Source organism: Lepeophtheirus salmonis, chromosome 5 (assembly GCF_016086655.4).
Source record: "Lepeophtheirus salmonis chromosome 5, UVic_Lsal_1.4, whole genome shotgun sequence".
NCBI lineage: Eukaryota > Metazoa > Arthropoda > Copepoda > Siphonostomatoida > Caligidae > Lepeophtheirus > Lepeophtheirus salmonis.
In genome coordinates, this window is record NC_052135.2 from 55,520,036 (window position 1) to 55,538,753 (window position 18,718).

At 29.8% G+C, this 18,718-nt stretch overlaps 1 protein-coding gene across 1 annotated transcript; it reads right to left on the bottom strand.

Annotated features, from left to right (window-relative positions):
• Positions 1-9,543: 9,543 nt before the first annotated feature.
• On the bottom strand, positions 9,544-18,297 carry LOC139904739 (uncharacterized). The gene is made up of 4 exons (XM_071888111.1): positions 18,292-18,297; positions 17,182-18,003; positions 11,636-11,981; positions 9,544-10,084 (listed from the first exon to the last, which is right to left on the bottom strand). Exons 1-4 carry the CDS (start codon positions 18,295-18,297, stop codon positions 9,756-9,758), a joined length of 1,503 nt encoding a protein of 500 aa, XP_071744212.1. The 3' UTR covers positions 9,544-9,755.
• Between the last annotated feature and the right edge of the window lie 421 nt (positions 18,298-18,718).

The following is an 18,718-nucleotide window of genomic DNA, read 5'->3' on the forward strand; positions in this document are numbered from 1 at the left end:
CCCAATGTCATTTGTTATATTAATTTAGTTATTAATATTAAATCTTTTATTTTATTGCATATTCTAATAGTAATTTTAATTTTTCTTAACTAAGAATAATGATTCCTTTCACTCGGGATTATATTTTTTTAATGTAATAGGTGTTAAAATTAAGTTTCTATACATATATGCAACCTCTCATAAATATAGATTCTAAGCAATGTAAGAAGGTAATACAATTATTTGGGAGTGAAAATAACCCTATTCAACAAAAATTTGACTTTAATTTGCCCCTTGATTAAAAGTGTCTAATCCTGATTGATTTTATGCTTAGACACATGAAAATGAGCTATATAAACCAAAATTACTGTTTTTGTAGTCTACGGTGTGTTTTTTTTTTAAATTATTTTTTATTTAATGTTATTTTTCGCCTTGAAAGATTTACATAACAGAAACAAATATAAAATATACATTGTAGCTAGATTTTTCACTATTAAAACATATATAAAAGTTACTTCTATATCCTATACTAAATCAGAGAAATTGAACTAAAAATTAAGACATAAATCTGATTGTTTCTTTGTCAATCTAATAAATTCCTCATTTTTGAATACAATGACACAAACTATATTTTTTCGTCGAAGGAAGACATATACAACTTTATAAAAAAATTTCTTAAAAAATAATATTTTTTAAATTAAGTAAGATTTATTGCTTGGAAATCTATTTATTAAGCTATAAAGTTTTATTAATAGCTTATAAAATGTTGCTTGCTGAAGACTTAAAAGCGAAAATTTTGGTTACTGTATGTCTATTCTATCTTTCTCGAGTAAAAACAATCAAAAGTACACTCTCTTTACTATAAGGCAATGTTTTTTGTCTATTGTAAGTAGTTACATTATATTAAAAATCCATTTGTTTAATCAGAGGCTAAAAATTTGAAATAAACTAATCTTGGGTTAAAGAAAAAGCCTTTGTTGTGTTTATATTAAATTTAAAAATAATGTGTCAAATGTTAATAGTATAATATAATTTTTTCTTAATTTTGTTATCAAAATAGAAATATTATTTAATCAAGGATAAGTTCCTAATCTAGAAATTCCCTTTATAATTTTGTACCAAAATATTTTGATTAATACACAAAGCCATTTATTGATTAATTATTATTGAATATTTGATAATTGATAATACAATAGGCAACAAGATTTCTTAATTTTACATGAATGAATCTCATAGAAAATATAATAAACAACAAGGTAAAAAAAAACATTAACAATTGCTTTCTTCAAAAAAAGTCAATAAACCATCGATATTATTTATGCATAAAATGACGACTAAATGGAAGTTTACACATTAATTAATATTTTGTAATTATTTCATCCATTGACAATCGCGGCATTAACATAAATCATTTTTCATAATTGATTTTTTAAAACCTATTTTATGTAATCTATGAATATGAGCTAAGTCGAAATAACCAAACCAAGTGACCACATCTATTCTTGTAGGGAAGGAAGGAGTCAACTTAAAACCAAGTATACTTAAATAATACCAAGACGGTAAAAATGACGTCATAGTGTACATAGTACAAACCTTTATATACAAAATTACCTTTTTTCTATTTTGAAAAAAGAGTGAGCTTGTTTAAAAAAGTTTGTTTTAGAAATATAGAAAGATATTAAAAAACTCATTTTATAGATATAGTAAAAAATATTTGCCGCCAATGCTGCAATGTCTCCGACTCTTACTAATCGGTAAATAGACCATTTTTTATGTGATTGTTCCATATTAAATGATTTTGATATGAAATTAAAATTTTACTGGGGAATATCTTTGGATTCTAACTCGATAAGGAGATTTTTTCAACTCTTTTTATGGCCCAGCAATGAGAAGATCAATGCTATTTTATCAAAAAAAAAAAAAAAAAAAAAAAACCAGTATGTTTTATTTATTATGATAATGCATTAGAAAATTGACAATAATGGATTAGTAAATATTGCAAAACATTATATATCTTCTTTTTTTTCGTTTGTTTTGCTGTATTTCATTTGAAGTTATCTTATGAACTATTTGCGTTACGAATTTTATTGTGCCTAAACTTAAGAGCTTTTTTTAATACGTCTGTCTACCAATGTCATTTTTTATGTAGTTATAGTTGTAATGTCTATGATAAATTTAGAAAATAAAGAAAATAACTGTCATTGTCTTAGGTCCTGATGAACTACTCAACTTTAGCCCGCACCTTAGAACTGTCGATCAGTACTATGAAGAATAAGTCATTACATCAACAGGCGAACTGAAAAAATTCAAAAGAAACATGGCCCAATGGATTTTTCATGCAGGGGTCACTTCCATGCCTTGTACTATTAATTTCTTACAACAAGGCCTGCTAATCCCTTCTTCATAGGAATTGGTTTAGTGGAAAGGAAAAAAAATCACAACCGAAAACAACCAACAAAGTCAAGACCAAGTTTATTGATGGCAAAGTCCTGGAATAACCTTAATATGGAAGAAGAAGCAATCAACCCAAGAATAATACCCACTACATCGTCACAGAAGTAGTTTTGATACAGGTTGTCGACATCCTCGATATAGACCAGCAAGATGAATAAAATGGACTGTGGATGTTTTTTCTACAAAGAAACAGTAGAATCTTCGTTCCATTAATTTTATTTTTGTGATTGAGTGAGATTTATATTATCTATAGTGGAGAATATTCACTGACATCAGTCTCTAAGGATCAGATTGGCTCATTACTCCTACATTGAGAGGAGAAAATGACTTAGAAGTGGCGGCTATAATAACAATGACTCTCACAATAATTTTATGCATGCAGATAAAAAAGGACTCCTCTTCCTGCAGGTATTAACACAACAATCTTGAGATGTATGCACTAAATGTACTTTTCAACTGTTATACAATTTATTATTTTATAAAGGAACTTGTACCCCATTTTTATGGGCATTTAAATCCTTTATGTGCTAAATAAAAAATAAAAAAATGTCAAGAAAAATAAATATATGTAGTATTAAATAGTTTTGTGTCTTTAAAAAAGGTCACAAAAGTGGATAAAAATTATGATAGATCCACGTGGTACTAATACATAGACCAGGGCTTTCACGTGACCCCAAAGACAATAGTCTAGAGGTGTGAAATGGCACGAGCGAGGCGGCCAATTGATTGGTCCATTTTTGGAGAATAAGACGTTCACCAAACTTACTCTTCAATAAATCGATTGTAACATTTGCTGTGTGTGAAGTGGCAACGTCTTGTTGAAACCACATATCGTCCAAGTCCATATCTTCCAATTCAGGCCAAAAAAAATCGGTTATCATGGCGCGGTAACGAATTCCATTCACAGTAACGTGGCGATTGTCATCGTCGACGGAAAAGTACGGCCCAATGACACTGCCAGCATGCAATACAAACCAAACAGTAATTTTTGGGGATGTAATGGCGCCTCATGAATCTCGTGTGGATTTTTTCCCGGCCCAATAGCGCATATTTTGCTTGTTAACAAAGCCATAGAGTCAAAAATGTGCCTCATCGCTGAAGATGATTTTACGTTGAAAATTAGGATTATTTTCGAATTTTTCTTCAGCCCATTTTCCGAATTCCCGACGTTTGAAGTGGTCAAGCGGCTTCAGTTCTTGTGTCAACTTGATCTTATACGGGTGTAGGCCAAGATCTTTTCACAAAATTCGCCACAACGATGTCACAGAGATGCCCAACGATTGAGAACGGCGCGTAAGAGACAAATTTGAGTCATCTTGAATTGATGCGCTTGCGGCAGCAATATTTTTTACCCTTCGTGCATTTCTTTGTCTCACTGGCACAGGAACATTATGTAGCGTGTATGTGGATTCAAATTTTTTCACCAATCGTTGAATTGTTGATTTTGCAGGTCGATTACGTTGACCATAAATTGGCGCTAACGTTCTTAAAGTTTGGATCAAAGACTCACCACTGTTGTAATAAATTTTAATAATTTGCAAGCGTTGCTCGAGTGTGTACTGCTCTATGATGAAACTACACTTATTTCTGAGCACAGCCGTCAAAGAAAAAATAACAAATATGACGTCATTTTTGAAACCTATCAACGTAAAATGTGAGCGTCCCTATTGAAAAACCTTTTATTAACAATTTCATAATATATAATATTAAGGGGATGATTCTGAAAAATTTATTGATTCCAGTTTATTTATATTCAGCTTTCTATGCCAAGGCGAAAAAAATAGTATTAAAAAAGTCCCTTTTTTATAATAGTTTCCACTTTGTATGATATAACTATCAATGAACCTTGAAATTGTATTTAGTGATGCTCCAATTGAATTGTCAAAGGAATACATTTAATACACTGTTGAGCTTCTTTTACATATATTTTTATATTATTGATATAATGATCAGTCTGCTGATCTCATGAAAAAACATTTTACCAAACTATCTTTTTAAATTGAATTAAAATGTACAATCGCATAGATCAATATATTAAATATCATAATCAAATGGCACAAATGGACATTCGGTGAAATATTTCGTTTGGCAAAATATGTAAACAGTAAATTAACCAAAGACAAAAAATATTTTGGCCAATTCTCCTAGAACCCTCTTAAGCATAGACAGAGTTTTTCGGAGGACAAAAATGACCCAGGCTTCTAAGATTTAATACACTTTCTGGCCGTTGCTTAACAACAAAGTTTGAGCACCTGCAAGAGCTGTGCCTGCGCAAGTATGACGTTGTTTGTTGTTTTGCCAGTTCGCCAGAAGTGTTTGGAGTCAGTTTAAAAAATGGCATCGATCAACAAAGTGTTTATTCAACAATCGTGAAAAGGCAGAGTATCCTTGCTGCGATATGCACGGACGAGGTAACTTCTTATACCAGTACAAGTACACAAGTGAAATTCTTCGTCACTTCCAACCAGACAGGCTGCGATTGTTTCCTCTCTTTCTTTGTCGATATTTTCTCCCTCCTCTAATGAGTAACAATATTTTTCACTTTGAAATTTTTATTGTCAACCCAATCGTCTTTAATTTCGGTTTTATCCCCTTTAAATGCTATTTTTGTTTTAAGTGGAGCATTTAGATGTTATGTGGCCATACTTCAGATATTTGTAGGAGTTTGCCAAGTAAGTCTACTTTTCCCCCATCTAGTACTATTGAGGAGAACCTCCTCAAAAATTTTATTTTAAACTTTAATAAGCAAGAAATAAATTTGTTGAATGTTATAGCAAGGTTACCCTTTTCTTTGAATTGAAGTACCAAACAGTATGGCACTGGTTCAATGCTTTCTATCTTTTCTTGACTGATTGAGGTTTATTAACCAACCACTTCCTTATCAAATTATATATAATTCCATGTTCATTCATTCAAATTTAAGCTATATTATATATTCTTTTCTGTCAATCAAGAAAATGCGACGACAAATGTATACAAATATTTATATTAAGTAATACAGGGGATGATTAAAGATGCAAATACATAATCAATTCTCATCTCTCCATTTAAACAGATTTTGAAAGGCTATTATAATAATTAAAATAAATAGTTTTTTCACATCAAATAAAAACAAATTTCAAAAATACAGTTGATCGTCAATTAAGTTAATTGATTTAGTTATTACAAAATTATTGTAACTAAGACAATGAGTTTGGCTAACTACCAATTATTCGCCAGCTGTTAATCTATTATTTATTAATTTTCTATTAAATACTAAATATATTTATAATAAACCCAGTTCCTAGGCGTAATACGTCTTAAATGTCACTGGCAGAATGGTCCTAGCCTTACTTCCTCTTTCACTTAGTTACTACATATTAAGTTTGATAAAAATAATGGCCTCCATTTTCTTATAAATTCAAGTATTGAATGTTTATGTTTTCTATATGATCATGTATATATTTAAGTATAAATAACTAGGGTTGTAAACACTAAAGATTCTTTAGCATTCAATATATGTTGTAGTTGGCAATCTGATCCGTGTATTTATTTTGCAAAGCTCATATAATTCTATAACACTGGGCAAAATAAAATTTTTACCAATTAAATTAAGCTAAAAATGTTATTTACATTTCAGCACAAAATCCAAAACTGATCTCAATTTTAGTCTAGCACGTCAGGTCTAAGAAATATCTAAGATTATAGTAATTCGCCACTACGGATTATCGTTCAGAGTCATTTTTCATCATTAAGACAATCCCTTGAATTGAATTACGACAAATAAAACTGATGTAAAATGGTTTTATGATTATAGAAATGTTTTTATTGATTCTGTATCTTGTTCTGAACTCGACTTACATATATTTTTAGGGTTATAAATGATTAAAATGCATATTTTTTAATTGGATCTTTTTTAAATAAAACATGGAGCATTTTCTATAATATTAGCTAGTATTTATATTCCTTATCACTATAAATGATGAATAAGTTATAAGGCAAAAAAGAGTACCTTTTTTCATCATTTTTCAGTCTAAAAGTTGAAATATGTCGAGCTCAGAATAATATACAGAATCAATAAAAACATTTTTATAATTATAAAAAAATCTTTTCACATCAATTTTATTTACCTTACTTCAATTTAGCGATTGTCTTAATCATAAAAATGACTCTGTACGATAATAGTCCCAAATTACTACAATCTTATATATTTCTGAAACTAGATAAAAACTGAGATCCGTTTTGGATTTTGAGCTCAAAGATAAATTATATTATTGGCTTCATTTCATTGGCAGAAAGTTTTACCCTATAATTGTCCCCCTATGTATAATTATTAATGAGATAACATCTAGTAACTTATAAAGTGTAACTAGGAGTATGTGTTTTCATGAACGATGAAGGATTTTTTGAGGGAGTTATTTTGTTGTTTCACCCTAAAATGTGTTTTTTTTTAAATTTCCAAAGCAATTATTTTTATTTTTGAAGAAAAAACAATCAGTATAAATTGTGTGCGAATGAAAAAGAGTAATACTGAGTATTTTTTGATTAACTATACGTGTAAGTCCTTTTTGGACTCCGAGTACAATTGAGAATTGACATCGGAGTATTTCTTGTCTATGTTTAGATATATATATTTATTTAATTGTCCTTTTATTAAAATTTAATACAACAATATAAAAATTAAAATAATAATAAAATACATCAAGAGGGATTGTGATAAAATTAATCATAAATAAACGTTATAGCTTAAAATTCTTCAATATTAACAACTTATGTTTTTTACAGAATATATAAAAATATACTAATGTTTACTATTACAAAATAATATATCTTCGATTTTCTTGTCTTTATCATCAGGTATCTACTTATTCAACATTTAAAGGTTGAATAGAACTTGAATAGAAACGCCAATGGTGGGCTCAACCTAACAATCTATGCAGCGTATTTCAATTCTATATCCTAATTACGGGGAATCCTTAACGAAAAGGCTGCGTATTTTGCTGCTGATACAATCATAAGTTTCTTGAGCGAGTGAAACCTTAATGGACACCCAGAAGTGAGGCAGCTAGCTTCCTTATTTTTATTCTTCCTCCTCTGCCATGGTTGCATAAGAAGCATTTGCCAATCACTGATTAACTCACAAAGGGGTAGATTAGGTCAATTACTGATTAATCGGTGCTTCCCAAATGATTTTTTTGGTTTTTGTAACAAAGAACAGAATGTTCGTTTGTATTCGTGTTTTGTCATTCATTTTCCATTTAATTTTACATTGAAATCACATAATTACAAATTCTAAAATAATTTTTTCCTTACAATTGTCTTTGTTCAATATTTTGTCTTATTATTACATATTTAAGATTCAGCCTCATTAAACGACATCAATAAAATAAGTATGCGAAAAAGCTAAAAAAACAAATCTTCATTGTTACGCAAATGTTTCAAGTTTCGAAGACGATTCTAAAAAAAATCTGGAAATTTTTCCTATACATAATTCCAATTAAATGGTTTTTTATCCTCTTCTTTTTAAAATCGTAGTATCAATCTTTTTAAACCCCAAAAATAAAATTTAAGTTTATGTTTGAAACAAATAATAACTTACTTAAAACTATTATTTAGTTATGTACATTCCTGTAAGTTAACTAGTAGTACTATGAAGCGTTTTCACTGACGAGATAAATTTAATAATAATAAAAGAAAACACCATGTTCAGGACTTATAATTAATATTTTTAAATTATAAAATGGACAAATGATAAATAAATTTTGTTTAAATTCCATCAAATGGCTTTAAAAATAAAAAAAACTTAAACGATTGCATTAAATACTTGTTTATGCCAATGATTAACAGTAATATTTAAATTAAATTAAAGATAAAATGTACTGAAAATCCCTATAAACATGAAACATGAAAAAAATTATAATTAGAGAAAAATAACTTATTATTTCCATTTTGATTCTTCATTGATTGTTTACGGAATTCTATAAGGTACTTTCCAAATGACTTAATCAAGTACGTATAAGTGAATGTCAAAAGGAAAACAGCTGTTCTGAGAACTCCCTTATCCTAAGGTAAGTGATGAAGTTGCCCACAAAATCAAATTAAAAAGAAGAAGGTGGTCATGGCCTTTTTTTTGTACCTAGCTACAACTATATCTTATTATTATATCAAGAATATCATATAGTGTGCTAGTAAACTTGTACTTAAAACATATTTAAAACCTTAAGGGATCCCATAAAACTGTTTCATGATGACATTGAAATAAAAAATGCCTAGCCGTTTCCCTTAATGTCTTACAAAAGATGCAAATTCTCTCTACATTATTCATTCCTAAAGAGAGGAAATGCATAAAGAAAAAAACTAATTATAGCGATTAGAAAAAGAAAAATTGTAGATGAGTGTGCTCTTTCTTCTTTTTTGTTCATTATTAAATAACTCGCAGAGTTATTAACATCTCCCTTTAAAAGAAGAATTCTCGTCTACCTTTGGTGGCAATTGATATAAAAAGGAATGATGAAATAAATATATATGAATTTAGATATAATTTTAATATTTTCCCTGCAATACATCTATTTTTTTATGAAGAAGGCTCTCCTCTTTATAGTAGTAATTCATTTTCTTCCTCCGAAACCATAAAACAATTCTAACCTATGTCTTGCTACTGCCTTCTCCTCGATCTCTTATAAAAAAACACTTCTCCAGCCATCCCATACTCACTACCCAGAGACAAAGTGCTGATAACTATTTGATTTCTATCCAAAATTGAGATTTATTGGGCAAAGAGTTCTCTATTGTTTCAATCGATTTTTCAAAAACCTTCGAATCGGTCATGCATGAGTCCCTGAGGAAACTTTGTGCAAGATTAGACTACATTTAAAAAAAACATGTCAATGGGAATGCCTCCGTGGTCCTACAGTCAGACATCCTTCCTAGTGTTTCTTAGAAAAGGGGGAAGAAAAGATTCAACTAAGTACATATGGGGCTTAGAATTATATTATAAAAGAACCACGGGGTTCATGAACGACCACAAACATTGTTTTAATAAATGACTAAAATATTTGCTGTTAATAGGAATAAATGAATTTTAATACAGGTGCATACATTGAGCCGTAAATAAATATATTTACTCAAATATTTATGAATGTACATTGTAATTTAAATGTGAAAAAACGTTATAAACTTTATTCCTTTTACATAAATGTTTAATCATTAAGACATTGAGTAATATTCTATGTTAGAAGTCAAACTTATTTAATTTATAATTGATTAATACAAAAGTGATATACATAATATTAACTCCAAGAAACGACAATTGAAATGAAACAATATATTATAAAGATCGAATATTAAGTATTTTTATTATGCACATTATTTAAAGATCTGGGGAGATGAGTCGCACGAATGATGCTACTCCAATTATGCCCATAAAAGTAATACAGAAATGCAAATAGAGCATACAATAGGGCTCCAATTCCATAACAAAACAAACTTGGGTAAATAAACTCTTCTATGGAATATACTGAGTATGGATCCAACCCTAAAATATCTTTAAATAAAATATCACAGGGTATGTATATGAGGGCCCAACTAATGAAGAAGAGGCATAGGTTTTGTAGAATACAAAATCGTGATTCCCTGTAAAAAGCTGGCACGACCACACTGGCACAAACAATTTCTAAAAATATTTGTTAAAATATAGAAGAAAATATGATATGTTCAATTGATAACACAAGTCAAAATAGTTTTATTTACAAAAATCAATCTTTTTAATTCCCTATTTAATTTCAAAAGTACTTCATGTAGTGGAACAGCTCAATTGAAAACGCCCTGGTTAAAAGTTATTCTCTTCAACTCAATGTGCATAGGTCAGATGGAGTAATTGTAGTACTAAAAATATAACTTTTACTTATACTTAATCAGTGCAACTCCATCTGAATAAATAAATAAAACACTTCATGAGATGATCACAAATCCACAATGAGTTTTTTTTGTATCCATTCTGGTTTTCCAGAATTTTTAATTTGAACTTTTTTAATATTTTTACCCTACTTATATGTTTGAACAAACTTTTTTACATAAAAAGAACAATAGTTCACATAAAAGTTAGTTAACTATTTGCGAAAAAATAGGCTAATTTCAAATATGCACTTATTTTTTATGTGTGATCATCCAATCTTGAAAAAACGCAGTTCAAAGTTTAAAAAAACCTATATACATATTTTATGGCTCTTGTTTATATAAGAATAACGCTTCCGTATTCACAATGGCTCACAATGACCAATGAACCTCATTTGTAGTATAAATGTATATAGTTTCATTTAGAAAATAGCATTTGATAATGTGATAATAAATTATATTGTATAAAATTCAAGTCAAGTCAAAATTAACGCAGAAAAAAACATTTTTAAACCAAATACTCTTTTTTAAGTGAAACACTATTTATTTATGTTTTAAGTAAACTACATTGGCGTAAAAAAATTTACAAAACCGAGGTGTCCTTTTCATACAAAAATCTTTAAATATGGTGGTTTTTTAGCCTTTATATTACTTTTTTAGGATAGGATGATCTCACATAAATTATAAACATATAGGTATTTGAAATAAACAAAAAAAATTGCGAATAATTTATTAATTTATTTAAAAATTTATCATCGAAAGTCAGAATTGATACAAAAAAACTGAATATATATACTTGATAAATACGTAAAGTACTATTGAAATTGAATACGGAGAATCTAAATTATTATTATGTTGATTTGTGTAATAAATACTCTGTAGGCATGTATCAGTTTCACAATTGTGCCCTCTCTTCCTGTATTAAATCTTAGCGACGTGTTTTACTACAAAAAATAATACTCCTACAAAAAATAATTTTATACATCAAATTTAGATATCTGAAAGCAAAATCGACAAAAATTGTTAATTTTTGTCAATAATAATTCAGTTGTGATGTAAATTTTATGGCTGACACTTTTGGGTTATTTGAGAAAATTGGAGTATTGTTACGGTCCCGTGTTGAAATCCACGGCTTTCCATACATAAATTAAGAATAATGACAAAATGTTCTTGTTTTTAAGTAGTGTTTGAACAATAATTTAGTGAAAATGATGCATTGTAGAAAGTATTTTAAAATAGTGAACGTCCTCCAAGGACAAATAACAGAAAGGGGACCGATTATTAAATCTCCTATTCTGAAATGATACATCCCTAATATTGAGATACTTACCCAGACTACAAGGTTTGATTCGTGTGAAAGGAAGTGGTGTCTTGTATATTAAAGATATTAAAAACATCTCCATTACAACGGAAAGAGGAAAACAGAAGGGATAATGTCTAAATATCCATGATCCAACGAGAGTTTTTGGTATTAGCAGGCTTGAAAATAGAAAATACTGAATGATTTGCCCGGTTCCAGAGGGAGTTAATGGGTAACGCTTTCTATTATACACATTTATTACAGATCTTATGATTCCAATATAGGTTGTAACAATGGAGAAGATAAATATAGCCTTTGCAGAGAGTCCAAGTTTTCCATCAAAGATGGAGAAAAGAAATAATCCAAGACGAGGATTCTAGATTCAAAGGTACAATGTTATTGAATATTTATATAACAAAAGTATATACATATGTAGTCTGTCAATACAAAAACAAGAAAGTAGTATTTTTCATCAAAATTGAGTGTGGATTATTACATTTGTATTCTTCGACAAATAATTGCCAATTTCTATCATCAAATTATTCATACTAGGCAAAATTGATTGTCACAACAAAAAATAAGAAATTGATATATTTGAAAGGTATGATATTGGGGGGCAAATTTGAGGTGAGCAAGCGCGAATATTTCACGACTCTGCCAAACACTAATGTCTTAAGTTTGTTAGCCGTTGTACTTTCACAAATTCTGCTAACTTTATAGATTCATTGGTCCGCTAACGATAACTTGCCAACATAATCCACTAAGTAAATTATTTTAACGAAAAGTCTACCAAATAACCCGCGGATTAGCAATGATTGTATATAGGTCAGAGGTTCCCAATAAGAGAGGTATCATGAATATTCAGGGGGCAGAGATGAGTCTTGTTTTTGACTTTAAACTTTCTTAAGGGGTAGTGGATTTTTTGTCTTCATAATAATTCGAGTATATAGTCGTGTGGCCTTTACTCCTGGCTGAGATTGTTTGTCCTTGATATTTCTTTCTCACTTGATCTCAAGTGCATTGGGGCTAACAGAGTTACATGACGAAGGAAACAGGATTATAAATCTATAATTTATCCATTTGAAAATTGGATTCTAGTGAGCCATTAGGAACAAACTCAAAAAGTTACTTAAACTATAAGTTCAAATATCAAATTTTCAAAATGTATAGACCTCTATGTAAGTGAAAAGGAATTCCGGAATTTGTGTTCTTACAATTTTGGTATTCTGCCAATTACTAATCCGTTATTTTTTTCTTTGTAGACTAATTAGCGATTAAAAGAAGCTATTAGTGGAGTACCCACCTCTTCAATTCAATTCAAAATTCTAAACTATAGCTAAAATTCTGGGCTATCGTAATATAGACAAGAATTTGAATAATAATCATATATTTGACTCAAAAATCCCAACGGAATATTGGTATGTAATTGTATACATATATGAAGTAAAAAAGATTGTGTTTATGTTGACGCATCACATATGTTATTAAGCAATGTGATGTAAATTCCCTCTTTGCAGATCGTAAAACATTAGGGAATAACTTGTTTGATTATGTCAATGAACCTACACATATTATATTTGCTCTCAATCATTAAAATGAGTAATATATTCAACGAGAACTCTAATTTAATTTGTTAAATAATTTGATTTGGAAAAAAAAAAATGTTATTGAAAATATTGGTTTTTTTATTAGTGGATATTATTATTTTTTGCTTGAATACAAGATTTTTTTGGATATACAACTTTCCTAAAGTTTGACATTCATGAATCGAAATGCAGGAAAAAGGCTATTATTATGTCCTTATTTAGGACTGAAGACTGCAGTCCCGTCCTGTTCACTCTCGGTCAAGACCAGTTCAATCCAGTATATCAGTCCTAAAAACTTAAAAAGTTATTTATTTGATGACGTAACTCAACTTTATTTTACATTTTCTTTATTATTAAGTTCAGCCCAAGGGAGCGATAGTACAGCAGTTTGTTTTATAACATTTTTCTAACTTTAATTACAGTTGGTTCGGAAAGGTTCTGATATGCTAAGAAAATAGTCTATGCAAAATTTAATCATCTGATGATATCGTCTTTAGGTGGCCCATCTGGGTTCAAAGTTTGAAGAAGACTAATTTTCTTTATTTAGTCAATACAGATTGAAATAAAGCTTTATTATTATTTTGCAAAAAATAATTATGCTAGACATTATTCTAACCTTTAATTAGTATTAGTAAAGTTTTTTTTTTCTAAAGCTACTATTTGGAGAAAAAAAAAGATAAATACATAAGAAAATTGTAATCTTTATTTTCTGAAAATATAAAAAAATACTCTTACTTTGCGTTGTAGAAAAATTATAAAAAAATTTAGGATACAAAAATGTATTTTTAAGTTACTAAATGCAAAATAGCTTAAACTATCTTGTTAGTATCTATATATAATACAAAGTAAAGAGTTTTGTGTTTTTTCATAGTTTGATTTGCTACATAAATATGACCTCCAAGGTCAATGCAAAATTTCATTGGTAATTTTTATATCATATCACAACTTTTTCAATGTACCCATAATTGAAATTCAAAAAAAGTTGAAGAACAAACCGTTAAAACGACATTTTTAAGGACTTGTTCCAAGGACTGATAAGACCGATTTTAAGAATGGACTGGGCGGAATCAATAAGGATTGACACAATACTAGTTATAATACAATTGTAATGTGTATAATATACACACGAGAAGTTACTATATACTCCTTTGCCTATATACTATACAAGGGTCGTTTGAAAAGTCCATGCAAAGTCCGAAAGATGACACTACTGGCACTTGTCAAGGTAATATATATTTAGCAGCATCTCTTGGAAGAACACACTCAAACTTTCAGTCATATCTGTGTATTTCTTTCTGTTTGGCATTCGTTTGAATCGAGGAAATGGAGTAATTTTCAAAAAATGGACGAAAAAGATTATCGTGTATTGATTAAACATTACTTTATGAGAGGCAAAAACGCCTTAGGAGACTAAAAAGAAGCTTGATAAACATTATTGGGACTCTGCACCTTCGATTAAAACAGTTTATAAGAGGTTTCAAAATTTTCAGAGTAGCCCAATTGTCACATGTAACACTGAACGCTCTGGACGCCCTGTTGAGGTTACTACTCCAGAAATCATTGATAAAACCCAATATAAGGTGATGGATGACAGAAGAGTGAAGGAGCTTGAGATTGCTAGTGCTGTGGGCATCTCGATTTGGAACCCTATTTCCATTAATTTTGCGCCTACAACTGCTGAGGTGTGAGCTGGTGCATTGTCGTAATGGAAAATGTCTTCTTGAAGGGCAAATTGTGGGAGTTTTTCTTGCAGCTCGGTCCAATAACGATGAGTAATATGCGAATTTAATAGTTTTACTCTTTTCCAGATAGTCCTTTCAAATACAAAAGACAGTCATCCTAAACTTTCCGGCCGATTCCTGGATTCAAACGAATGCCAAACAGATGGAATTATACCGATCTGGCTGAAAGTTTGTGTGTGTTTTTCTAAGATACGCTACTCATTGAACATAACCTCGATAGCACCAGTAGCACCATCTCTTAGACTTTTTAAACGGTCCTCGTAATAACTTCTTTTCTTATGACAGCTATGACAAAATCGTACTAGCTGGATTTAATTAAGTAACCATGGAATAGATTGATCCTAGTAGGACTCTAAAATAATTATTAACAATTTTATATAAAATGTAAATTCCTGATGGGACAAAATTATCCCAATAGGTGATACATTGAAATCCGGTTGCAGTATGTTTGTCCCCCCTTTAAAAAACAGAATTTAAGTTTGAGTGTAATTCTAAATTTTTTCTTAACGTTTAGTAAAGATCTAATGAAGTATAAAATGCAAAAAAAATATCTTTTTAAATTATAATAATAATTAAATAATTTGGTAGACAAATTGACGAATTTACATTGCTTATTATAAATTGCTTTATTTTTAATATTAGCAGTATAGACTCTACCATTGTCGTTCTAGTGTTAACTTAGACTTATATTTATGCTTATTAAATACATAGCTACCTGTGGGGATGTAAATCGTAAGCATTTTTGGTATTAAAAAAGAAACCGAAAATTAAAATGGTAACCCTGCCAATTTAAAGAATGTTTAAGATGAGAAAAACTTAACTGTCATGACGGGTCATTAAATTTCTCTCCGTATAAAGTAAGGATATCGATAGTAATAACTCCATTGTCGATCGACAATTCTATTCCCAATTAAAGATAGGACATACTTTCAGTTTTCTTGGATCCGGGACAGTTCGGATTTTTAGACTTATATATTAGGGAAATTTAAGGCACTCGACCTTTCGAATCTAGATTCGAAACCAATAATATATGGATATTTGTCTCATATTTTTGTGAACATTATATCCAAAGTTCTGACGTTAATAAAATAGGATCCAGGATATAATTACATTTTTACTGATCACTGTTTCCGAAACAATGAATAGCATAATGTTAATACTATTAAAACATATTTATTAGTTGATATTTTACAAACATTCGATACGATGTTACCTATACTGTATCTAGCAACCTCACCTCTAAAAAAGAAACGGGGAAAAGGCCCACAATCTGTAGGTAGTTAAATAATTATGTAATTGTCATATGATTATAGTTGATAATTGTTCAGAACTTAGTAAAGTAGTTTAAATCAAATCAATCAATATTAAAAAACTTCTTAGACGTATAGAAGAAGGAAAATTGACAGCTGATAACCAAATACAGTGTAATTTGTGTGTTAGTGAGGTAATGCAGTATTAAATGGCCAAAGATACCGCGTTATCTCGCTACTACAAAAATATACAACTTATTTTGTTGTCAGCTGTCAATGTTTCTAGTTCTTTTCTCTTAATCCACGTTTTGAAAGTTGATTGGTTGCATTCAAATTATGAAATCATTATTGAATAGTTAGAAAGAATTTGCCAACTACCAAATGATTTTGGTAAAGGTAACGACGTGCAGGATGTAACTGTATATGATGATGCCACTCCAAGCACTAATCAAGATAAATAGAGTTGCTAGATTTTTGTTATAGATTATTTCTTTTTTTAAAACTAGGATGAAATAATAAAATATGCTTTTTAAGATCTAAAAAAATCCTCGGATCTATATTAAAATCCGTTATAAGTTCAAGTACCTCAACCCAATTCGGCTCTCGGGTCTTTCCATGTACTACAAGCTTACTTATACAGTACTCGAGTACTTGGACTCGGGATCTAATATATGTCTTATCTTTATTCCCAGTCCAAAAAAAAACTTATACTTATAACTCCCCCAAAAAAAAAAAAAAAAAAAAATTGTGAACAGCTCTAATTTTTTTGTGAACAGCTCAAATTTTTTTAATATTTTGGGGATAGCTGTCGATTTTTTCTAAAAAAATTAATATTTGAATTTTTTCAAAAAATTCCAAAAGCCAAGTCCCCAAAATATAATCCTGTACCGCGTCTGTATAAAAGGGGAAGGATTTTCAACCTTGGGTCAATGTATGTATATACTAAATGCATATATTCATAACCTCCAAACCTGATTGATACCAACAACAATTATTACCTCTTCACTTTCGTTCCACAAACAAAGTATGACCATAAGTTGTGGAACCCTCTCTAAAAACGTTTCCATAAGCTGAAGCTCAGCAAGAAGGTCACTTTTGTCGAATGCATTGTGAATGGGAAAAATCAAGGCAGTCCATTTGTCCTGCTCATTCCATCGCTGAGTAAAGCTATAGACATGTACACAGAATTGACTCAGTAAAATCATTCCAAGGATATAATAGGCGAGAACATCAAGTCTTAAATCATTACCAAAACGGAAATTGAGGATTTCCCTTGAGATATGCATCAGGGCAAATATTAGAGCAATATCTTTATAGATATCGAAATAAAAACTAGCACTTTTGAAGCAGTACTTAAGAGCAGTAGCAATTCTTCGAACTCTATATGGGATTAAAGCCTTTATCTTTCCAGAGAATGAACCCATGATAATCATATTCCCTCCCGCTATGACATGACTATCCTTTAAACATTCCAATGCCTTATAAACCACTTGCTCATGAGCCTCAAGTTCCATTGGACGAACTACTTCGAGTAAAACTTGTCGATCATTCGCATACAGATGTAAAAACTCCTCTGTGCTCTTATTAATGTGTAAATTAGCATACTCGTGTCGTAGTAGTTCTAATTCTTGAGGTGTTTTGGAAGGTTCATCTTTCATGAAAAATTCTTCTTTGTTCCTTGAGAGAAATAATCCGACTCCGATAATAATGTAAACGAATAAGAAGAGTGTTAGGGTGATGAGAGGGATCCCAAAGCTTCCAGTGCAGCGGTCAGCTCGTTCATCGGATAAATCTGGGCAATTCACTTTGTTATTGCAAAGCTGGAAAAAAAAAAAAAAATTAGAGAAAAAGAACATAGGAAAAAAAGAGGGAAATAATGAAGGAAAGTGACAAAGTAGAAAAATTGTTATGTTCTTTTCAGCTGAAGTATCTTATAAAAAAACCACTGCAATATAACAAAGAAAAATATGCTGGACTAAATTTTTGCTTCTGTATTCTTGGTTTAAAAAAATAAAACACTCAAAAAGTTACCATCCTACATTCTACTCTCTTCTATTACGCTATGCAACAAAATTCCGGTCTTGGAACGCCTGCAGGTTGAAACCCACATTCATTACTCTCATTTAAGCCATAGAAAACGAAAATGACTATCAAAACCTTAAACTGCTGTAGGTTTGATTTTTAATACCTTTTTCTTTTTAATCACGTATTTTTGGTTATATTCTCAAAAACATATTTTGACGAAGTGAAATAACTATATAGATAAAAATTAAAAACAATAACAATGGATAAAAACATTGTAACATTCGACAGACTTATTTATTAAGCTGTACAAAATGTGTCTTACAAAAAAACATCATCCTTCATTTTACTTGATTTTTGTATGGTAAGACACATTTTGTACAGCTTAATAAATAAGTCTGCCGAATGTTACAATGTTTTTTATCCATTGTTATTGTTTTTAATTTTTATCTATAATGTTATTTCAATTCGTCCAAATATGTTTTTGAAAATATAATCAAAAATACGTGATAA